Source organism: Rhynchophorus ferrugineus, unplaced genomic scaffold (genome assembly GCF_030347505.1).
Source record: "Rhynchophorus ferrugineus isolate W39M unplaced genomic scaffold, kcgeb_rfMv2 rfM2, whole genome shotgun sequence".
In the NCBI taxonomy this organism is placed as follows: Eukaryota; Metazoa; Arthropoda; class Insecta; order Coleoptera; family Curculionidae; genus Rhynchophorus; species Rhynchophorus ferrugineus.
In genome coordinates this window covers 45,275,003-45,300,288 of record NW_027472581.1, presented here as the reverse complement: position 1 = coordinate 45,300,288, position 25,286 = coordinate 45,275,003, and the positions used below count along the sequence as shown (strand labels likewise).

Genomic DNA, 25,286 nt, shown 5'->3' with positions numbered 1-25,286 from the left:
TATGTTTTTTTAAAGCGTATAATGTTAATCAGGAACTGTTATACTTTTATTAGTTTTGGATACTTACCGAAGACTGTACCAGCGATACGACTCTTGAAATGACTTTATATTGGATTAATGATATACTTTTATAGGGCACATCTAATCGCTTGAATGTATGAACGTAAAAAGCTATTGTAAAAAATTGAATAATCTTTAATCAAATATATCATAATTTCTATTATTTTATACATTAACCTTATCTCTCTGGCCACATGGCGATAACGTTTCGAAGGAAGCATGTTGGTTATGTTTGGTTTGGTCTGGAACAATGTCTCGAACAGAAGAAGGAATCTAACAAGGACTTCGAGTACCTATCGATATTATACAAAGTAATGAAATTTCGATTGACATGTTAAACAACAATATACGCGAATTTGTTCCAAAACAATAAAAACATCAACATCGTGCCTGGTCGTAAGATACATTCAAACTCGAATTCACTTGGTAGTTTTTCTTTCTCAAATAGACATCTGTTTTGTCCATTTGGGAAACCTGACTGACATAAGGAATCAAGAGTATCTTTTTAAATAAAAAAATACTCTAATACGCCTTATTCTGAAAAAGTTAATGAATTAAGGCTCGGAATTTAAGCTATCCTCAATAGGGTTGTATCAATCATCGATCTGCCTTTTTACAACAACACGTAGCTACAACTTTTTGCGCTTGGTATTGTCGTATTAGATTTTAATTTAGAATTTTCATTGCTAGTTACAGTGCGGTACAGAAAACTCGTCTGGTATTCGAATGGTAACCATTTACTTAGTTGTCTTAGATCTTTTTTGGTCGTCGGTTACATTTTATCATTGATATAAAAATCACCACTGACGGAAAATCATCACCATAAGTTTCTAGACGTGATTAATGGGCAAATGAAGCCACAAAGTTAATTAACGTTGCATGGTTAGAATTTGTTTACACTAAATAACTTAATAAAACTAAACGCAAAATGAAGTTTACCGCTATAGTAGGTCTAGTGCTCAATACTTGAAGAACTCCATTTTTCTGAAAATAGTTGCTAGAGTCAATTTTATTAACACTTCATTTAGTTCATTTAGTGAAAAATGATTTTATAAAGAGAACATTCTGATTTCCCTTGTTAATCATCAAGCACACCACTATCCAATCCAACGAAGTGGTTAGTCGTAGAGAAACTCCTAGTAAAACCCAACTGGTATTTAAATAGATGGTTAACTGTATGCACGCAGGTGCTGATTGATCATCAAATGATCATACTTTCAAGCAGCTTGCATTTGTCAAGTAAGAGACCTGTAACTACTGGGAAAGTAACTATTGTATAAAGACGAGAGAGAACTTCATTGGATAGACAATATTTCTTCGTCTGATATAGCGTTAAATAAATCAAGCAAGCAGATAAAGAAACTAATTATAACTGATATTTTTGATGAAGGACAGTCTGATACCATCCGGCCCAGGTGAAATATCTCTGTATCGAGAAAGACAGAACAAGGTAGTTGAGTTGAGTTCAGATTCAGAAGGAATGTATGAGAAGGAACCAAGCATATCTTCAATATGTTGACCACCAAATATTTCAGATAAGACGCTGAAAAGCATCCATAAGCATGAGCATTGATAAAAGCATGAGCATTGATATACTTCAAGGAAGAAGACGGTTATTTTCGAATATTTGTCCATATAGCAAGGCTCAGTTGATTAATAAATTCCATCAAAGATTGAGACTTTCTAACAATCGCTTTAGAAAGTAATTTATATCTTTTGAAATAATTGGTAGTTAGGTTTCGTTTAAATACATTAATGTTTCTTTTCGTGTATTAATATGGTTTCCTTGTATTATTCTTTCTATCGAAGATTGATGTAGAGAATGGCAGATGTCAGAACAGCACGTTAGCTACAGAGACAGTATGCTCGATAAGTTTTTCACAGTATTCAGGGTTTATAGGTTTTCGTTTGTGCGTTGTTCATATTTAATAAGCTGAATAGGTTACTTTTATAATTTGAAACTAGTATTTGGTAGTGTAGTGGTTAAATACTGTAGAGGAAATGGGAAAAGCTAGTGATATTAAAGTCCTGTATTAAAAGAAACTGCCAATTTAAACTTTTTTTTGAGATTCCGAATCTTGATTTGATATTATTTTGGTATTATGATTTTTTATAATGTGGTATGAGAAGTACGTACGAGGACTTGAAGGACAAAAGGAAATAAGACAAATAATAACAACTGATCTGCTGTATACGTACACATAAGTACATTACACTAATCTAATTTCAGATAGAATCAGTACACTGATGATTTTTTCGTACAGTTTTAACATTAACATCATATTTATCTCATAATTTGACAAAATATACTTGATTATAATATATATTTTATAATATAGCATAAAACATCTGTAATTATAGTTTATTCTTTAAAATCTTATAAGCTTAAGTACTAAAGTCAACGAAAACTGATGAAAAAATCGTCCGCCCGAACATTGACGGTCGACCTTTCCATAAGAGGATGGTTTTTACCATGAAACCACAAAAATAAAATCAGTCTGGATATTTTGTATAAGCGTTATAGAGGTATAGCATGTCTTTAAGGAGGCTGGTTACATCAAAGACACGCTACACGGTGAAATAAAAGTAAACATCATCGATAAGAGATCCGCCGGAATGCTAAATTAGGCTCAGTCATTAGGCTTTGATAACAGAGAAAACGAACAATATCTCGGACAAAAGAGGAAATATAACAAGTTTATATTTAACATTGATCGGAAATTTTAGTGGTAAAGATCGTTACATTCATTAAATAGGGTATGGCGTACGACGTTTTAGTCGGGAAATAGGAATGTCGGTCAGTTTTAAATACATTAAACAAATATACAACAATAAATCGTAAAATAATTCAACACATATATAAAGTTATTATATTAAATAGACATATAAACAAGAACATTAAGTAATTTTCATTATTGTTTTGGATAATTACTTTATATTCGCGTAATGGAAACCGATTTGGTGCCTTTCGGGGTTGTTTGGAGATTCAAGGGGGCCCATATTAATAAGAAACGTATCGATTTCCAAACGAAAATATTTTTTTTTTATATAGGACAGGACTGAAATAAGCAAACTCTGATGGTTATTCCTTCCTAGGTTACATATCGTGTACAACTGGCAATTTGTAATAATTTCCTGCGGATAGTTTGTACGTATCATTCTTAATCGTGAACCAATTATACAAAATAATCAAGTTTCGATTGATATATTTTAAACAACGACAGCAAATTCAAATTTGTACCTTGTCGTATACGCGAATTTGTTCCAAAACATTAAAAACAACAACGTCGAGCCTGGTCGATAAGATACATTCAAACTCGAATTCACTGTGGTAGTTTTTCTTTCTCAAATAGACATCTACATTTTTCGATTTGGGAAACCTGACTCTACGAGATATGTAGATACAAAGGTTGAACTGAAGTATTTTGAAGAGGTACCTTAAATGATATATTAATGCCGAGAAATTAAAGACATTATGATGTTTATATAGGGAATCAAGAACATTTTTTTTTGAAGAAAAATGTGCTCTTATACGCCCTATTCTGAAAAGGTTGATGGATTAAGGCTCAGAATTTAAGCTACCCTCAATAGGGTTGGGTAAAATGTATTGAGCGTTGCTTATTGTCAGAGTCTTTAATGTACTGCCTGTAGCAGGCTGGGGATAGATGTAAGAAGTTTATTATTTCTTCTATTTTTTGTTTTATGATTTTCTAAATTTATTTTTCGGGTTTTTCCTGTGTAGTTTGGGGTGCCGGTGACGGTTGAGGTGGTAATGCTTTCAAAATGGCGTGGACTTCCTCAGCAACTGCAGTTAACACAAACTCAAATTGTTGTTTTGTTGCAACCTGAAAAACGTAATTTATCAATAGATTCAATTCAATTCGTATTTTCTATTTATTGGTATATTATTTATTGAATACTAGCTGTCGCCAATACACCTTGCATTGATGACTATTTTTGAAAAACCACCTTATGCCAATTCTACGTATTTACTTTATCCAGAATGAAAGGTATATCTTTAAAAAAATGGATTTGAAAGAGAAATCGACGTTTGAAATAGTATTATTTTAAATGCGCACTGAAACCCTCTAAATTGGATTGTGGGATAGTTGTTTTGGTCGCACTGTACGGTTTGTATGAGTACATCTCCTGTTTATAGCTTATTTTAATAAATGTATGTTATAATCATGTGTATGTGACATTGTAATGTGCATCGATCGTGTGAGATTCTCTAATGTTAAATTATACATCGATTAAAACTCCAAACATGTTTTGTATTTTTGTTTCAATACAGAAAATGTGACTAGTCTTGTAAGGTATAGCTTAAACATCGTTAATTTGTTAATAGCAATAAAATAATTCTTAATAAAGTATAATTCACGTAATATCGACGTAAATAGCACTGTTAATAATATTTGAGGCCTAAGTCACTAATAATTTCATTATATTTTCATTTACCAAATAATATAGAAAATTATATTTAGTACAATGTGCCTGATTTAATCATAAAAGTGGGCATGAAGTCAGTTTCTATAAGATTGGAATACCAACTGAACCGAAGAAAATTGGCGTTTAACTGAATTCAATGAACATTCACTGTTATTCACCATTGAACATTGAGAAAAATTTTAATTAAACTCAAGCCTTCAACAAGTGTCAATCAAATCACATCATGGTTAGATCACGAAAAGCCAATATCAAATGTATGGTTTCAAATAGCATCAAATAATTCATCAAGTCAAGTAAAGTAAATACAAGAAACTATGTAGAGATCTAGTTTAAGAAATCTGAGGAGAGCGTAATATGTTAAAACATGTCTAACCACAGATTTTGAAAAGTATTAGATGAATTACTGCAGTTGTTTGTTGTTGTACACATTTGTTTATAAGATTGTAAGGCTATTATTAAAATTAATATCAAAATTACAGTTTGTGCATTTCATTTACCCAATTTTGATTCCACAGAACTGCTAAATATTTACGAAAATTAAACATCATTATATGTATATAATTTTAATTTGCTATATGTTATGTAAAATTAATATTTTGGTCATATCATAAAATTTTTTAGTAGGTTTGGTATTGATACAATTTGGATTTGTCTTATCAGATATTGGGTACTTCAGTGGATTTCAATAATACTATTCTCACATTTCCCAAATAAAGATTGTGCTATTATTGGGTACTCTTTAGAGTTATTACCTGCGTTTATCCCTGATTGTATTTGTACACGCATTTTGCATGCAGTTTTTAAGCCCTTATCGTCAGTAATGTAAGAGAGTTTTTTAGATTGTTGAATTGAAACTATTGAACTATTTGAAGAAAACCTTCCTCCAAATTCCCTTGATTTGTTATTTGCTCTTTCACTTCAACATTTGCTGTCTAAATAAAGTCGTGTTTCTAATACGTAAAATTTACAGTGATTGAAATTGAATAATATAATACTTATTAAATCGAATTCAATCCAGCTACTGTTGATAGAAATATTGCAATAATGGTAAATTGAATCTAAACCTTATTTTATAGTTGCAATGTGTATAATAGCCTTCTGTGTTTCACTTTTATTTTGATATTACATTTAATCTATAAATATTAACTATTTAATTTTAAAAATCAAGAAATGATTGAAATTAAATTAAATTCTAACTTTTCTAATTTTTTGTAAATTAAAATTAATGAGTTTGACATAGTTGATAGATAGTGAAGTAGTTAATTGAAACATTCCAGATCGAGAATGGGAAGCACAAAGTGAATAAAATCACTATGATAAATCACCATCAATTAATTTACATATTATTCGTTAATGTATATAATTCGTTATATTCGAATCGAAACAAGAGAGAAAACGTGATCGTTTTCTATAAATATAAGATATGCTGCTGTCAATATAACATTGCTGTCAAAATAAAATGATCATATTGATTTTATGTAATACATTTGGGAATGTTGGCAACATTAGTCGATTAATTCTGCATTTATTCACGTTTATTTGGTTATTTTAGTGTGTAATGTGTTAAATATATGACTTGTCTCGATACAAGAGTCAGTATAGAAAGGAGGAAGAAAATAGTAGAGGGTGCTGTGACTTGTATCGAGTGGGTATAAATTACCAGGGATCAAAATAATGTTTCTCTTTTGTTCCAAGGCCATAAATGGTGTATTAATTCCGTCCCGTCCCGAATCATAAGTGATTCGTAAAATAATGTGTTATAGAAACATATAATAAGGTCTACACTATGTAAATATAAAAATGTAATGAAGGAATTTTAAAATGCATAATGCTTACGTAAATGCAATGCGGTAACATTCATGACACACTCTACTTCCTGCATACTATATATTGTCCTCTTCAATTACACTGTCTGTAATAGCATTTTTACTTTACTATGGAGATATTATATTTACTAAAAAGCATGCTCTTTTGAAAGTCAAATGAAAGTCAAATGTGGTAAAGGAGAAGGAAAATATATCTAGTGCTATAAAAAAATCTTATAGATCTTATAATTATAATATTTGCGCTCTGTGTAAAAACAATCCAAGTGAATATTAAGTTTATTTCAGATTTATAAACCTGATTATTGATGAATTTGATTTATGAACCTGAAAATTGACCATTCACAAATTTGAATATGAAGTGGAGAATAGAACTATTAAACCAATGTACATCATTTTTATGTTTTCATTCCTAAATAATTCATTTCGCTATCATTATTAAGACTAGGAAACCAAACCAAATAAGAAGACAGAACTCAAAATTGCAATTTCGACCTTCATTATTTTTCCAGATTAACTTGAAGAAATCAAGACTTAAGCTTATCGATTTTTGGTACAATGGATGTACTAAAAAGCCGGTAAAGCCTAAATTAGTCACGGAGAGCTATAAATCAAGTAGTATCAAGTAGATGTGTAACTAGTAGTTGCCAAACCTGAATAAAACTATCAATATGAATGTTTATTAGGAAATTTGAATGAAAAACTGTTGCAAAATGGACGACAGCAGCATTATATAGTTATCTTCTGCGCAACAATACCCAGCCCAATGTGGTTCTCGCGAATCTATCACAACCATCTTTAAAATATATTGGTACTCGATCTAAAAAAGTGTTTAAAATTACAAAACAGGCAAACTAAATAGTTGATAAATGAGTGTATCTTGGCAATAATGTTATTACTACATACGAAACGTAAATTATAATATGAATGAACACGTAAACCCAAATTTTTTTACTTTCTAAAAACAATTTTATCATATACTAACCATCTTGGGTCTCTGATCTCTTAGATGTTCTAGAGTTGCAGCAATATCAATTTCTTTTGCACCTTTTGCCATTCTGCTCAATACCATGTCGATCAGACAATAAGTTCCGGTACGTCCAGCACCATCACTGCAGTGTACAACGATGGGACACGATCTGCCTCTGTATGATTTGTTTACTTTTCGTCTAAAATTTTATATATTACCGATATATACGATCTTTTTAAATATCTATGTATATTTTACCTGAATTCCAAAAGAGCTTTTGTAGAACCTGGAACTCCAGCTTCCGGCCAAGACAAGAAATGAAACTGGGTGACAGTTCTTGTTTCGCCTGTTCTGACGTTCTTCAGATAGAATGATCGTACCAAATAATCATCACACCAGATATGTTCACTAACCAGATGCACTTCATAGATATGATATACTTCGGAACCTACAGATAAAACAAATAAATACATAAATTAATAAATACAATTGTATGTAGATAAAAGTTAATGTAAAATAAAGCTATACACAAGACAAAACTACATTTCAAAATGAAGTTTGATTTCGTTGAGGAAATTAAATAAATTTGACATATTTTGTAGGAAGAAAACAGTATTCAATTAATCAGATAAGTCATATACTCTCCTAATAATTAAAAAGTTTGCATTTGAGGGTGGTGGGCGTAAATTCCTCACCGGGGGACATTAACATTTATTATTTCAATCTATGACAAAAAAAAATAATAACAGGATCCAATAAGTAATCTATTAATAATATATAGCAAGAAAAAATAATGTTATCCTTGATACACCAAAGCTTCTTATCATTCTCCAGCAGTTCATACTCATGCTGTGGCAAACCGCCTATTCGTTAAATAAAAAATGACTTCGTAATATCTGTAATTAATATCTTTAATCAGCTCTGGCGGAGCTATTAGTCATTCCATTTTTTTGTATCCAAACAGTTACAGAAAAGGTATACAGACCAAGAACATGAACCACTGTGTATGTGCGGTAAAGGCATTATCTATGAACTATAAAGCTTATAAACGATCTTTTAGAATTGATATTAAGTAAAATAATTTTAACTTATTAAAAATATTATATTGCAAAAATCTTAGAAGATAGAATAGTCGGACAGTTTGAGAGTTTATTGTGAAACCTATAATGAACTATGGCTTAGGACACAAACCACAGACATCACAAGGAATTTAACCACAAACATTCAATGAATAGTTTCTGAAATGGGAATGCCAGAAAACTCGTATTTTATTTATTATAAGATCCTAATGTTCAATTTATATCAATATAAGAGTCCAAGTTAGCTCATATGTGAAACATACTTCATCCTGGATGATTTGAGGAATACCAATTTTTTAGATAGTTTAGTACAAAAACAGTTTCGTCTTTCGCCGATAGTGATTATATAGGATAATCTAGAGAGCTACTACCAGTCCGAGCAGTGATTCTGACATTTCCTTTGGGAGGCAGTTTTGTCATTATCATGCTGACTAAATTACCAAACCATTATAATCTGCGTTTCTGAATATCTTGCTCAATTGTGCTCTAATTGTCGTAGCTTAAACGAATAATTTCATTTTACATAAGATTTTGGAGAGATACATGTATAATTTGAGAGCCATCTTAGAGAAGCAAAAGTTGTAACTTGGCTGATTCGGTTTATTATTTTGGCGATGGATGTCATTTTCTTCTCCTATATTACTTATCCCAAATATTTCAACTTTAACTGAATTCCGTAAAGATTTACAATAGGAGTCGATCCGTCAGTTGTCAATACCCTAATATTTTAATCATTAACTCTGAAGTGATATGGCTCTGTAGTGCAAACTGTCATGAAGAATACCAGAAGCCTTTACGTTTGTATCAATGAATACAGGATCATCAGCGAACATCAGATAAGTGGAGGAGTTCATATTAAACATAGAAATCGTATTGAATATAGAGGGCAAAAATACATTTAAAAAATCGACAATGGCACGCTGAATTAATTATAGAGAGAGCAGCCATAATTTATTTTGGATCTATATAACAATTTCAATACAAATTTAGCAAAAAATTCTGTTTTAATATTGTTCTTTTTGTAGAAAAAAACTGTACAATAGCTTTTAATGCACTAATATTTAAGTCTCCATATCCCCATCTGGCTCAAAAGTATAACTATGTTTTCTAAAAGAGTTGTAATTCTAAGGCGGTTTATTAAAAACGCATAGATAGCGGATAAAACGCAAAAGGGTAAAAATAAGTAATTTGTAATAACACACTACCATTTCAATTTGAATGAATTATTACATTCAAATTGCGATATTTCTTACCTTCTTCTGGCCAATATCGATGGCACATAGCAGTACCGCCTTCCGTAAGCCTAGTAAGCATTACAATGACTACGGCTCCTTGTTCCCAAATCAGTTGCCAAAAATCAGCGGCGGTATGTGGAAGAGGACCCTGTGTAGCTATATAAGCTGGATTCCTGCAAAATAATGTAAAATAACATAACATATATAGCACTAATTTATACCATAGCTATGTACTTACCTTGGGTCGTGATCAGTAATACTAGATGCATTTATGTAATCGGAGCCATTAGAATTAGTCAGTTCGTTCAAAATAACCCTAGCATGATCGTACGGTACCACCTCTCGATAACGGTTCTTTTCCACATTGTCCTTTTTCATAGCAATTGATGTTTCGCATGGCTCAGCTACGTATGCACAAAGTGCTATCCATTCTTGGTCCAATCGATCTTTATTTTTCAAGTGATCTTCCATGTAACTCAATACCATATGACCTGAAATTATTTTAATGATATAGATTACCGTATATATTTAATTACGTTAAGTTACCTGTTGATATATCCATGTTATGTAACGCCGGCTCTTCACTCCAAGATGACGTACTCGATCGACTAGATGGACTTTGTTCCGATTCCCGAGACAATGACGTTATTCTTCCTATAAATAAATTGAATCGTTGTAAAGTGGATGGTTCTATATTAAGGTATCTTGCCTTTATCGGGTGCTCCTTCGGTGGTTTGACCTTTAGTAGCCATTCGAGCTCTGCAAAGATCTTGATAATCTTTACTAGCCTCCGTATCCGGTCTAGAAAGTCCTTTTAGCTTGTCACGGAATTTAATATGTTTTCTAATCAGTGTCAGTACAATGGTAGCTAAGATCAGGGCAACCAAAACACCGCATACTAAGAATATAACAATGTACTGGCTCTCTGGGTTAATTCGTGTGAAAAGAACGTTCTGCATTTTAGCCTGAAAATAAAATAGATATTACTCGTTAATTACTTTTGCTAAAAATTTGATTCGGAAAGAATTAACTGTATACAAATTAAATAGACACTCTTCTTATAAATCTATGAGTAAACATACAACAGTAATATCCATAGATTCTATTTTACCCACAAAAATGGATCATCGACCCATACCTTTTGCTGTTTTGGCGATGTCGGCTGCATATTGAAAGAAGTACCAAACAGTGACATTTAAAATATTCACAATGAATGAATTTTTTGTCAATTCTTTTCTTCGCTATTGTGACAGTGGTGTCGAAGTGACAATATTTGTTGATTATTCTTTCAATCCAATATATCATCATTATTATATACACTTATAATTAATACATATCCTGATCAGCGAAAGACCAATCCAAAATTACATAATTTTTCTGCACCATGACAATCTGTTTCAAAACAATAAGCAATAAGCAACCGTGTTGTTAATTGTAAACAGTTATTGTATTTTTAATGAGAGAACTTCAATCTGTGCGCACAGCTCCCATCCCTCTACACGAATATGTTGCTGAGACTGGGGATGTCGCATATAGTGATTCCCACGTGCTGTCCTTCTACTCCGTCGAGCGCCACTGTCAGCTCGTTTATATTTTGTGCAAATCTTCTTTGATACTTTTTGCTATAAACTATTGCTAGCTTTATTTACTGCTTTGCATATACTTCCTACTTATGCTTTTTCAATATTTCTATGTTGTTAATGCTTGCTGTGTCCAATAATTGAATTCCGTACATATAAATTGGTTTGATGATGGATATATACCATTATTTTGCTCTAGTTGCTTGGGAGTGCCCATCGTTTACCGACGGTCAGGTTTTTTAAAGGATATGTGACATGAGTGGGCTTGGTTTAGTTTTCCATTATTCTCCATTCGTTGAAGCAACTCTCGATTTTGTTCAGATGATATTGAAGTTGGAACAAAGTAGCTTTTGTATCAAAATCCACCGAAAGGATGGCAGTGTCGCTTATGCTTAATCATGAAGCTCCTTGAATTGGGATAGGATGAGAGTATATGATAATATGAATGTGGAAGATAAAAAGGGTGCAAAGCAGTATAGTCTATTTTCCTACATGGCCATGACGTCTACAATATGTTGTACTTTTTTGACAGTTTCATGATCCTCACAGAATCGAAATGGCTGGGGATTATGTTATTTAAGGGCTCCTTCATTCTATTTAGAATACTATTTTCCATCATTTTACCAATTACTGCGAGGAAGCTTATATATCTGTACGAGATCCTGTGGGGGTTTGAGTGATTTAGGTCTCATTTCGACTTTTGATCATCCCGGAAAATGTTCGAAGTTAAATCAGGCCTTAAATATTTTGACGAGACTCATAATTTCCTTGTGTAGTAGAGCTGCGTCGATAAGATCGCAGCCTGTTGATTTTCCTTCTTTGAGAGTTTTTATTTGTCATAACCTCTTTGGGATGTACGTTCTTCAACGGCCGATACATTTGCAGAGGTGATTTAAGGCATTCTTTGACTTCGGCTGCGTGCCCCTGGTCAGACTCCAAGAACGTCTGAAACGCAATGCTTAGATAATTAGCAAAGGTTCTCCCTACTTCATCTTGTCTACACCCCTACGTTGTCTTTAATAAACGTTATTTGAGCTTTAGGCTTTTTTATGGTTTTTGCAGCAAACAATTCATATCCACTATCGGTATCATTATTGACAGGTAGTTCTGGAGATCTGGATAGCTATGGGTACTGAAATTATATTGTAACGTGTGCAATATTAGGCTCTACAAGTGGTCACTTGGTAAAAATGTATACTTTCATTTTCTGTGCCAAAGTTATGGAGAGAACAGAAAAGTTATGTAGATGATTGTTACTTTTGGTCGATTTGATAATTTTGATAATGAGCGATGAAGCCCATTTTCTTTTCAGTGCTCACGTCAGTAAATAGAACAGTCGGTTTTTGGGGAACACAGAATCCTCAATTAATTCATGAAACATCATTTTATCCACTAAAGACGCCATGGTATTGATGCTGGAAACATCATTGGTCCCTATTTTTGAAAATGACCAGGGTCCGGATTTAATAGCACCATGCTTTTTCTTATGAGGTTTTTTAAAATCGAAAGATTATGTGAATAAACAATATCCATCATGAAATTTAGGATATTCAGCCTCAGATGTTGCAGGATGTCATGAAAAATGCCTTAAAAAGAGCCGAAAGTTACATAGGGAATCGCGATCACCATTTAGCCGAAATAATTGTTCAATCGTAACAAAAAAAAATGTAAAAATCTAATAAACTTTTTATGAAAATCAAAATTTCTTTGAGTAAAGTTGTAGGCAACCAAAATGGCAGTGGGGCTTTTGCCCCACGTTGTATAAAGCAGATGCTATGCAATACAAAATACTCAGTTCAATATATGTTCATTTCTGGTTTATACTTTATAAATCAATAAATGGGCGTTAATGGTAAAAATAGTAAAATTATGAATTTATTGATGAATATATCGAAAACTAGAGCTAATTTTAAAAATAGAGTTGATGATTTCTCGTCAGCACCCCAATTTACCTTACAACTAGCTTTTGATTGCTCAGGTCGAAAATCGTATATACTTTTGTTATATATTAGAAATGAATGTCAAAGTATTTGCCTAGTCTATAAGGATGTTTAGTCTAACTTTCTGTACGATGAACTCTAGTTTCCATTCAAACATAATATCAAGCAACGTAATCAATGAATCACCACATGTATCAATGACAAAGTACTAATAACAGTTTTATTGGCAAGGAATTATATTTGATTTAAACTAATTTAAATGAATTATGTCCATTCATATAATTTTATTTTCACACAGCCTATTATATTAAATTAGCTTTAGTTTAAATAAATTTGTTAGGTTAGGCAAGTTGAGTTATATATAAAATTACAATTTTTATGGATATGTACTTAATAACGTCAACGTTATAAATTAAATTGAACTTACTTTATTGCCTAATCCTGCTGATACAACCTCTACACCAGTTAAATTTTCCAAATCATCTTTGATTAGCTCTAAAAAAAAAGGAATATATTAATTAGAAAAAAAAATTATTTTTAAGAAACGAGTTTACCGATCTTCCTTGCAACTTCACTAGCATTATACCCACGGCTATTATTTGCAACACTAAATGAGACGGACTGCATATGAACTCTGAAATATATATTTACAGAATTTATATTATAAAAATTATATTAAATTTTAACTCACTGTCCATCAATATAATCCGTTTGCTCCATATGAAGTAAGTTGAAAATATTTTTAATGATATCCTTGCCTTGCTTCCAATCTCTTAGGATCTCTTTGAATTCAATATGGACGTATTGGTCATCGCCACCCTCACGTTTTCCGGGATTTACATAGTTACTGTTTGGGTTTGGATGCGGACCTCTTGGTTCTTTTTTCATCATTGATGGTATTATCCTGTTCTGAGAGTAGTGATGCGGCCCAAGTGCTGTAAAAATATTTATATTAAATATATCATATATTTTGCAATTAATGTATGTTGCTAGAACTATAAATGACCTTTATAATTTTAACGATTTATATTAGGTGGCCTAATGTATGTTAAAGTTCTGAATGCTTCAATTGTTATCATTATTAAATTTTATAAAATATCATTTATTTTAACATTATAGTTCACTGTTCGCTGCTACTTTGGATAGACTATATCGTTCCTTTTTAAGTGCTGTCAGAAACTTTCAGCAAACAGGCTTCTTCTAGAAAAACGTGTGACGTATTAATATAATAAAAATATTGGACTTTCTATGTATTTGAGTAGTAATTATTAACAAAAATTTAAATAAAACCGAAAATAGGTAATGACGCAAAGAAAAAAAGGAATGATTAAAAATGTTTGTATATCAAGAGAAACATGTATTTCTTATTAAGCTGACATAAAGTTAGGTTGGTTGCGAACAAGATAACCAAATAATTTTATATTTAAATTTTACAAATATATAAAATACAAACAAATACAGAAATATTCAAAAAATAAATGTATATTGGAATATTATAAAACAAACCTAAACATAAAAATTTTTGATTTTTTATATTACTAATAATTTATAATAATATTTAAATAAAATAGTTTTAACAAAATCTTGAACCAACTTCAAAAAATAAATAAGAAACTTACTAAAAATGACACTTCAAACAGTTATATTAATTTAGATTTGTTTTGTTGGGAATTTAATTTCTTGTATATGTTACAAAATTATATTATTATTTTTGTATTTTTTGGGCTTGGCACTGACTTCAAAGTTATTGGGAAGGTATTGGTAGTAGATAAAATAGTACTGTAAATAGATAAATAGGTTTAGATAGGTATTATGCTAAATTGTGTGTATACATTAGAATATAAAATAAGTGTAGCAGATAGATTAAATAAGGTTTTAGTTTATTTTTCTTTAGTTATTACAACGATTATTAAGTACATATTTTATCTTAAAATGTTTTTTTGTGTTAAAAATCTAGGTTTCATTATTTTAAAAATTTTAGTTTCTTATTTATTTATTGAAGTCGGTTCAATTTTTTGTTAAAAATATTTTATTTTTATTTTTTTAGTGTTAGATATTTACTGAATAAAATACGTTATTTTATTTAATATTACTATTCCAAGGTAAACGTAGGCCAAGTTAAGTTGCATCTCGTATGAAAAATCGGCGAACATACATGAAAAAAAATATATACAGTCGAACATAGAACCTCCTTTTTTGAAGTGGATTAAAAATACTGATAACAATACATGTACAAGAAATATTATTTTTGCATTTTAAAAAGTGAGAAAGGGTCGTAGAATATTGTAGTATGACTGTTGAATGATATCACGGTTTAGAAGAATGTAGATGCGATTAATACATGACAATTAAAGAATCTATTTAAGAATTATTAGATCAACATTAAAGTTAAATGCAAAAACTTGTACTTGTTACAAAAACAAGTACTTGAGATATTATTATTTTGTGTAATTTTATTGTATATAAAAAGTTAATTATACTGTAACGTTTTTAAATTAAATATATATTTATAAATGCATGAATTATATTTACCTCTCTGTGTAATATCTGTGATTGCTGGATCAAATGGTGGTCCAGGTTTTTTAACATCCAATCGTTCAGGTCTCTTAAACCCCATATTATATCTATCCCAAATGTTTAAATCGTCTCTTAACGCAATTTCTTGTTGATTTTCTGAAATAATTGAAGTCCATTTTAAAACTGCTCTTTAAAAATATATAAAGTTTACCTAATTCACCGATATCCTCTGGTTCAGCACCTCCTTCGGAGTACACTACTGGCTTACTTTTCCATTTTTTGTTGAAGTCTTCATTCTCCTGCTCTTGTCGTTGCTTAAGTTCACGAAAAACTTCCCTGGGTTTTAAAAATTCGAGGTTTCTTTCGGAAAATATTTCATCTGGATGTCCACTACCATATTCGGTATTTATTGCGCTTTGAGGATCTTGCTCTTCATCGAAATATATTCGGGGCTCGGGTAGTTCATCGCCTATTACTTCATCTCTAGATTCCCATCCCTCCCTAAATTTATCTGGAGTGTTGTAAGTTAGGGTAAACCTTTCATCTGGACCAAAATCTGAAGATACGTAAACGTGTGTTTAAATTCAAAAATAATATATATTTTAATTGGTAGATATATTCTTTCAAAAAAGTATAGATAATTGGAAAAACTCTTAAAGGTATTGTACACACCGACCAAAACAAGCTCATAAGATGACATCTATAACCAACCTTAAGGACAAAATATTTATCTAACTATTCTAGTTGGAGGTTTTAATGTCAATGCCAATAGAGAATTAAAGGTTTAAGTTTTTCATTTGCCTCATTAAATAACTTTGTGGTGGGTAATATTGTATTACAACATCCTCTAAAGCATCAATTGACATGGAGACATCCAAGAGTAATTGATTCAAGGTGCTGGGTATGTCTTAATTAACTACAACGTGCGAAGTGTGAATATTCTTATACAATCAATCACAATCACATCAAAACGACTTTCATATTCGATACGATAAATACAGTTTAGGAACTAAAATATATCCAATCAAAATATATTCCCGTTGGAGACTTTGGCACAATTGTAGTTTGGTATCTGTAAGCTATGCAATGCTTAAGGCAAATTTTCTCTCTTAAAGCAATGTTTCTCTGAATTCCTTGAGATTGTATTAGAAATGAAGTTATTCATTTAAGATGCGATAATTAATGTACAATTGAGGAACAAACCCAGGAATGCAGATTATAATGAAACTACACGAAATTGACCAGAATCGATGAAATTGTCAAAATTCATTTTGTCACTAAATTGGCACGTTTCTTTACAGCAATGAAACAGTTCTTTGGACATTCGCTTCAGGAATGGAACACAAATTAAAAAACAAAATTATTTTAGTCCCTAAGTTGGTAAAATTGTAGGCTATTAACCCGGAGTTTAAAGTGTGTCTTAAGTGATAAATAAAACAGAATTTACGAATATTTCTGACAATTTTAATACAATAATTTTAATAGAACATATATAATATAGATTAATAATTTACCTTGCGAATCATCTTCAGGTGCTCCAAATTTTTGTCTCATTAGTTCGTTGATCAAAACGTCATCTGGAGGTTCGTCTTCGGTCATCTGCTTGTAACGATTTAGAATCTTCCTTAACTTATTGTAATTAGATGGACTCAGATATTGTTGGATGTCTTTTGGCGGAAGCTATACGATTTTGAATCAGTTATATAACTTTAGGTTACTAAACTAATGAGATGTTACCTGTAATTGATGCAGTAATTTAATCAATGGGTACATTTCTTCTTCAGGAAAGTCTTGTTCGTTTTCTACCATTGCAAGCGGGGTTCTATACTCGGGTGGTTTTGGTTCTGGGTATTCGTTCTCATACTCGTGAAGAAATTCAATGGAATCCAAAGGTTCTTTGTCTATTCTTCTATATTTAGGAACTCCATATCTAAAATTACAATGATGATAATGTTTATGTGAACATTGGTAAAAAATATGAGGAATTTCTATTGTTGCTAAAGGAAAATGTTATATATATATATACCTTCCATCAAAAAATGGGGTGATCGATCTTCGACGCATTGGCGGTAGCCAGGTTCTTTTAGTAACGCCATAGTTCATTAAGGGATCTGGCATGTCCACTAAATAGAAAAGGTAAATATGAATATTTGTAAATTAATAACAAATAGAATTATACCGAGTGTATATTTTTTGTTATATTAATTTGTAAATTTGTAAAAGAAAACTACCTTTTTATGTCTTTTATCATTTTGGTTAAGCTTTTTTCTTACCTAGAAAAAATATTTTATAGAAGTTTATTCATTTGTGGGGTAACAAGTATTACTGCAATAAAATTAAACGGCTTAGCACTTTAAAGTATCCCGTAAACAACTGACAAAATTTAAATTGAAACTTACAGTTGCTCAGTAAATTGGGACAACCTAGTTTCAGCAGCATTATCGTGTATTCATTATCGTGTATTAGAAATAAGGCAACCGTGTAGTAGAATATGTACTTTTGTGATTTAGATTAACGATGTTAAACTATTCTGCATTTATTTGTTTATTCGCCCCGACAAATTGATACAAATGATTGTATCATATATTCCTACACAAAGTATCCATTTGATACGTATAAAATAGTTTTCTAGTTTTTTTAGTCCCCATTCCAAGGCAAGAATTTAATATACATTTTCTAAAGCGTCTTTATAGGTCCAACGTATATTTGTAAATCTCTGTTTTTTTACTTTTAAAATTGTTTTGATAGACATTAACTTGTCTATTTGTATCTGCAGAATTTGGGTAATACGTTCTTGGTAGTAGTTATCATTAACTATATTACCATTTTAAACAATTGTTTCACATATGATAATTTATGATAATTATAAAAAGATAACGGCGACAAAAATAGAATAATGTAATGTAATTTTATGTTATGGAAAAAGAATTTTTGGGTTAGGACATTTTTTAAAGTCACATATCTAGAAAATCTTGACAGGGCGTAAAATGTAGTAATTCGTAGAATATTCTGTAATATTATACCTATTCGTATATTCTATATTAGATAGATTTTATGCTTATTCTATACATTCAGTCACTCAGTCAAAAGTTATAGCGCTTTGAGGAAAATTCAGGAAATTCAGGAGGTCTTTTTCTTCATATCATACTTTTTTACCTACAAAAAAAGGAGAAATACAGGGCAGACTTGAAAATGATAATTAGAAAATAGAAATCTTACAACAAAAGGCAACGAAACCGTTTAACATTCTCACAAGCGACAGAATCGATGCTAATGACAGCATAAATAAAACATAGTTCAACATTATCGGCAAAGATAAATAGTGGGTGAAATTCAAAGTTTCAAAAACTCACAGAGACGAATAATATAAAAGAATGGTAGGACAATAAAACTACATAGTAAAAGTGACAGCAGAAATCAACCCTCACTTGAATAAGCGAAAGCGATTTTACGAAACCCCTGCATTGTTTCCCACAAAATGTTGGGCTTATGTGTGGAGATTCCCTACGATCTGGACTACCTGCTTCGTCCAGTCTAGCATGGGGAAGATTTCGTTATGAGTTGGCTCGAAATCTCGTAGTGTTCAGATAGTCTTCTGATTCATATCATTCGACGGATTACTGCGAATGAATATCTCGACATCAATTACGAAGTTCTTACTATGACTAATATATTGCTACCAAACACTGCCATATCCCAAAATCATAATACAAAGCCAAAAATGTTCACACTTAGTGTGAGGACCATCACCAAGCATATTCGCTGGCCAGTACAATCGCCAAATCTTAAAAGAGTTGAACCATTATGAGAAGTTTTATGGTTTTATGGTATGAAATTTAGTAGATACCTTTTTTCGATCGATTCCTTTTTCTGCATTTTACAGGTGTTTTAGTACAAGAATGGAACAACATACCGTTGAAAAATATTCTTTACGAATCTATTCCGCGAGGAATTTCACCTGTTTTAGAAAAGGTTGGTAAAGTTTTAGTAAAATAATTGGTTGATCAACGCCTTATTAATAAATTAATATTGTGTATATATAGGTGTTCATATCATTTTGTCTGAAGTTAACCCGGATCTTGTTTCGCTCGACTACCTCTCTTAAGAACATAATTGGTAACTATATTGATAAATATATTTTTTAAAAACTAAATATAGTTACTTCAAAATAATTATTTAGTATTAAAATTTACTTATATAAAAACAGTATTTTTTAAATATTTTTGTTTTTGTCTCTACTATTTGAAACTGTTCTAATCTATTTTATTATTATAATTTCCTTAGATATTGATATACTAACAAGTTAATAATTAATTTAAAAATTAAAAATAATTTAAGAGTCTTCCCTCTTATTTATTTAAAATATCTAAATTAGATCAGATTAATCAGAATAATTAGTACTGGAAAACTTTATGCTACAAATTAAATTGAAGCTTTTAAATTTTCTTTATAGCGGCTCATAAAAGCCATACAGTTTAAATTTAAAATAAATTAGATCGGATTCAATTACAGTTGTTTAGTCAACTAATATCACATAATTAGTAATATAGAAGTATAGAAGTTTGCTAAAGAAATTAAGCTGTTGTTCAATATTGCTTCCAATTATTTTTATTTTAAATTTTTACTTTTTAAACAACATTATATATATATTATATATCCTTTATTATATTTCATTAAAAAAAATTTATATTTAAAAAACATTTAAGAAAATTACGGAAAATTATTAACGGTTCTTATTTGGTTAAATAATTAGCTTTGTTGAGTTCTTAAGTTAAAACATAAATATTGATTTAATGGATATTTTTTTTAATGTATTTTAATGTCTCCTTTGTTCAATTTACCAACTTTGAGACCATCCCAGCAGACATCCGGTCTTACCCAATTTGAATATCGGCGTGACTGTGATGGTTATTCCTTATCGGATGTTCCATTCTTGACTATAAAGACATTTACAATTACAATCACATACGTAAAGTTCATCCAAGCAGGATTGGAACCCGCGACTACCCAACAGTAGGAGGATCTTCCTGTCATCTTAACCACTACCCCACCAAGCCGCCAATTAATTGATTTGTCCGTTTAGTACAAATATGATAGCTGTTGTAAATATTTGATAGTGATTTTAATAATTTCAGAGAGACTTTACGGCGTTGAACATGTCAAACTTGGAGTTAACTAAGCGGAATTTGCGGTGGGTTTTAAATGTATGCTTTTAGAATTTTTTGTTGATAATATTTCAATTGATAAATTATGTGGTAAAAACATTGTAGGTTTCAAAAATGGGATATTATCGATAAATATACCAGAATCAACCTACTTATTACAAAAATAAACATATTATCAAGAATAGAAGTTTGAAAGATAGGTTAACTGGTAACAGGTACATATTAATTGGCAATAACACAATCCGTTGACATAGTTAATGGAGTTCGGGAAATAGTATTACATTATAAACGCTAAGGTGGGTTGAAGGTTTTTAACGTCTCATAGGCCATAAACCATTAGAAATAGGAAACTTCCATTATTTGAAAAATACTCCCAATCCATAAATTCCTGTCACATGTATATCAGTTCAGGGTGTAAAGCCATCAAAGGTGGACTAAAGTTATTCTAAAGTAGCATAATCTCAGGGATTTGCAAAGCTTGTAGTTCCGGGTTTAAGATCACCAAAAATGAATTGCACTAGCATAGCCATAGAGTATTGGTATTTGAAGTCACCAAAACTAATAGTTTAAATAGTTTAATAGTTAGATTACCATATAAGGTATACAAGCGAACTTTGGATAAACACAATGCAATTTAGATGAGAATACTGACAGTCCATACTGGATAAACAGCCACGTTTGGTCGTTTACTCATAAGAGATGTTATATAGCGCAATTCTAGATAATTGGTGTGGTGTCTGATGACATTACTTACGTTACAAATGAATGAATTTATACATTAGTGGGGATAGAACCTATTATTAATACAATATTTTAACCTACATTTTAATTTATTTTCCCGCCATAAAGTCATTAATTTTTAAATATATTTATATTTGGGATTTGCGTAACTTTATGTTAATTTTATCGTCAGTCTACTCGAAAGCTATAGAGTGCTGTTTAACAGGTAAATTAAAATGTCCCCGGTCTGACACATTTATGGCGTTACTAGAATTAAATCCATATGTTTCTCAGTTAGCTCTAACCCTCAAAAGATGCATGTATAAATTTGACAGCTGTCGGATCATTAATTTGTGAATTATAGCATTTTGAGTGAAGAAACTTTTGTAATTGTGAAAAAAAATAGATAAAAAGGAATTTCGCGTGTCGATAAAATATTGCTTTTTGTTGTGATAAAATACAGTTAAATCAAAAACTTGACTTGATACCAAGTTTCCAGATACTGAGCCAGGAAAATCAACCATCAAAAATTGGTATGCTAAGTTTAGACGTGGTGAAATGAGCACCGAAGACGGTGAAGGCAGTGGACGCCAAAAGAGGATGTTACCGGCGCAAACATTCAACAAATCCACAAAATGATTTTGAATGACAGTAAATTGAAATTGAATGAAATAGCATACCTTCTGAAGATATCAACTGAACGTAGTACATAATATCATTCACGAATATTTGGGTATGAGAAAGCTCTGTGCAAAGAGGGTGCCGCGAGAGTTCACTTTTGACAAAAAACAACGACGAGTTGATGATTCGGAGCAATTATTCGGAAAATGATCAAGCGTAATAAGCCCGAGTTTTCGCGTCGATATGTGACAATGGATGAAATTTGGCCGCATTTGAAGAAAAAGAAAGCGCTGCTTGACCAAGACAATACACCGTGTCACAAGTCAATGAAAACAATGGCAAAAATACATCCATCCATCGTATTCTCCAGATCTGGCTCCCAGTGACTATTTTCTGTTCTCTGATCTCACAAGAATACTCGGTGGGAAGAATTTTACGTCGAATGAAGAGGTGATCGCCGAAACTGAGGCCTATTTTGAAGCAAAGAACAAATCATACTACAAAAATGGTATCGAAATGTTGGATGGTCGCTATAATCAGTGTGTCGCTTTTGAAGTGAATTATGTGGAATAAAAAAACTAATTTTGCGAAAAAAATGTGTTTTACTATGGTAGGTCGGGGATTTTTCAATTAACCTGTTATATGATATTTTTACGTATATATACTTGTACACGAATTTTAAATAAGAAAGAATATGGGTTTGTAGCGAAATTAAATCGAAGTAACTAAGCCCAAGAATACTATAAGAAAAATAGGCATATACAGACACTCAAATATATTATTTATTTTTCTATTTAATTAATTAATTGTTGGGCTCCACATGGTATGAAGAAATATATTGAAACACCAAGAAGTTGGATGAAGTATGAAATTATGAATTAGAAATTAAAGCGAAAAATAGAATTCACGATACACAAGGAACTATCGAAAAAAATTATGAATCTATTTCTCGCATCGCCAATGAATATAATAGTTATAGCAGTAATTAAATGACAAGTGCAATAGTTAATTTTAATTTTTATAAAGTAAGTAATAATAATAAAGCAAGCAAATAAATAAGAAATAAAGTAAATAATAAATAAATTAATATTCTAAATATTTTAAATATCTATACAAGATTTAATTTAACGTATCTGTAAACAGTCCTTACTGGTTATCGATTTTTGTTTTATACATGAACGTATACTATTAAACCAGTGGGACAAATATTCGGACATAAACTTATTAGAGTTTAATGTATTATTATATACTTAAATAAATATTTACAATAAATGATTAATATATAATGTGTACTTACAATCAATGGCTTCTCCAACACCTAAAATATTCCTTCGAATCTCTTCTTGTTGTTTGTTATCAACGGGCGGATAATAAACCTCGTCGGCGAAATCGGCGTGTGGGTTGTCTACGCTGGGTGTGTATTTTATAATTGCAACTTCTTGCGGATCGAGCTGAACTTGTCCCTCCAAAGCCCTAAGTGCTCCCTCCAAATCATTGTCCGAGAGATGCGAACAAGAATCAAGTTCGTATTCGAGCCTGTTGGCAAGACAAATGTTGAGGAACTTTAGTAATAATTAATTAGTTCATTCTGACAGTGATGTATGAATTCGAATAGACCAACTTAGGGCTAGGAAACAATATTTCCCCCCAAAATTAGATTAGCATAATTGTCATTAGAGTATCCCCAAAATAAAAAACCAATTCACAAATGTTATTCGCTATTATTTTATTATATAATATATCACAAGACCTTTTTAATATTCTTTTTTAACTCTCTCTTTTTAATGGAACTTAAAGTGTGTTTATGACGGAAACTAGTAAGACTGTGGTTCCATGACATTCATCAACCTCCTTTGATTTAGATCGACTTGAAATTAAATTAAGAAGTGCGTCAGCATGAAGGATATTCAGTAAATTTGGACACATTCGGCCAGCAGTTGCTTTGGACCAATATAGTAAGTCTTTAAGGATAAACAAAAACCTGCACATTTTTATAATTTCAGCAATTAATTTGCAGCTTTGGAGTCTCCAAGTTTTTTTCTTGAAGACATTCTTTTGCCTAAGTAAATAATGCATAACATTTTCGAAATTAAGTTTAATATCATCTATTTTTCATATGACTGACTGACATTGGATAAAAATTCTGTAAGAATTAAGTCATACTACATATACATATTTAGTCTAATAAATTTAAATTTTAAATAGTGATCATTCTTTTACATCGTGTGCCTTATGGGTCACCGTCTCTAGATCGTTGTTTGTACCAACTTTATATCATTAACTTTTATATACGATAAAGTGGATTAAACTTTTCCAAAAATTTATTTTCTTTTTTATCGCTTATTTTGTATTTCAACTCAACGTCTAAAGCTTTAAAAGTTTGTTAATTTAATACATTTAAACATGTGTTTCAGTATAATTCCTTTAGACGATTTAAATCAATTTTTCAATCAATGAAAAACCTTGAAACTAATTTCTGAATTCGAACAATATAATTTATCCATAACTTGTAACAAGAAAGAAACTTTTGAAGATATTAAGATATATTGCTCTTCCAAACTTCTATAACCCGTTAACGCTAATGACCGAAGTAATCATTAATCTAAAGATTAGCTGTCGTTGAAAAGTCTGAGCAAACAGAGTATGGATTAATGGTACTTTTTCATTTGTGCTGGCTTCATATTGAAAGCAATAAAATAAAAAAGTTTTAGCTAATTGAATGAAATTTAATTTCTTAGGTTAGTTTTTATTTGTTTTTTTTAAAGTGATATTAAATTTTCTCTAAGTGGAATTCGATCTCTGACTATCGCAGTAGTACGGTCGTCGGGAAATCCGAAAAAATTTTTTTTTTGTTTTGAATTATTTTCCCATACATAATATTTGCCAATTATCATGAGCTCCAACGTTTATTATTTGCCTATAGATATTAATCTGTGGCTGCGGGAAAATGTATTGAACCAAATAAATGTTTTGATAACAAATTTCGCATGTTTGTATTGCCGATACAAATTGAAACTCGCACTATTGCGAAATATGGCGCAAACAAAAAATTCAAGGAAGTATATGTCCTCAATTACTCATCACTACATTTGATCATTCGATACATCGAATGAGTAAACATAAAATG

The 25,286-nt window shown here is 31.0% G+C and overlaps 1 protein-coding gene across 2 annotated transcripts in view; it reads right to left on the bottom strand.

Annotated features, from left to right (window-relative positions):
* Positions 1 to 2,233: 2,233 nt before the first annotated feature.
* The window catches only part of IA-2 (tyrosine phosphatase IA-2), a 90,240-nt gene continuing 67,187 nt past the window's right edge, over positions 2,234 to 25,286 (bottom strand). For both annotated transcript variants that reach the window (XM_076393943.1, XM_076393942.1), the window contains exons 6-21: positions 23,457 to 23,695; positions 17,680 to 17,776; positions 17,391 to 17,583; positions 17,168 to 17,333; positions 15,865 to 16,209; positions 15,669 to 15,809; positions 13,828 to 14,071; positions 13,691 to 13,770; positions 13,564 to 13,631; positions 10,326 to 10,581; positions 10,163 to 10,270; positions 9,855 to 10,107; positions 9,635 to 9,789; positions 7,561 to 7,750; positions 7,318 to 7,501; positions 2,234 to 3,905 (exon numbers count right to left, since the gene is read on the bottom strand). In XM_076393943.1, the coding sequence (XP_076250058.1) occupies positions 3,777 to 3,905; positions 7,318 to 7,501; positions 7,561 to 7,750; positions 9,635 to 9,789; positions 9,855 to 10,107; positions 10,163 to 10,270; positions 10,326 to 10,581; positions 13,564 to 13,631; positions 13,691 to 13,770; positions 13,828 to 14,071; positions 15,669 to 15,809; positions 15,865 to 16,209; positions 17,168 to 17,333; positions 17,391 to 17,583; positions 17,680 to 17,776; positions 23,457 to 23,695 (2,848 nt within the window). In that variant the 3' untranslated portion in view covers positions 2,234 to 3,776. The remainder of the gene's footprint in view (positions 3,906 to 7,317; positions 7,502 to 7,560; positions 7,751 to 9,634; positions 9,790 to 9,854; positions 10,108 to 10,162; positions 10,271 to 10,325; positions 10,582 to 13,563; positions 13,632 to 13,690; positions 13,771 to 13,827; positions 14,072 to 15,668; positions 15,810 to 15,864; positions 16,210 to 17,167; positions 17,334 to 17,390; positions 17,584 to 17,679; positions 17,777 to 23,456; positions 23,696 to 25,286) is intronic.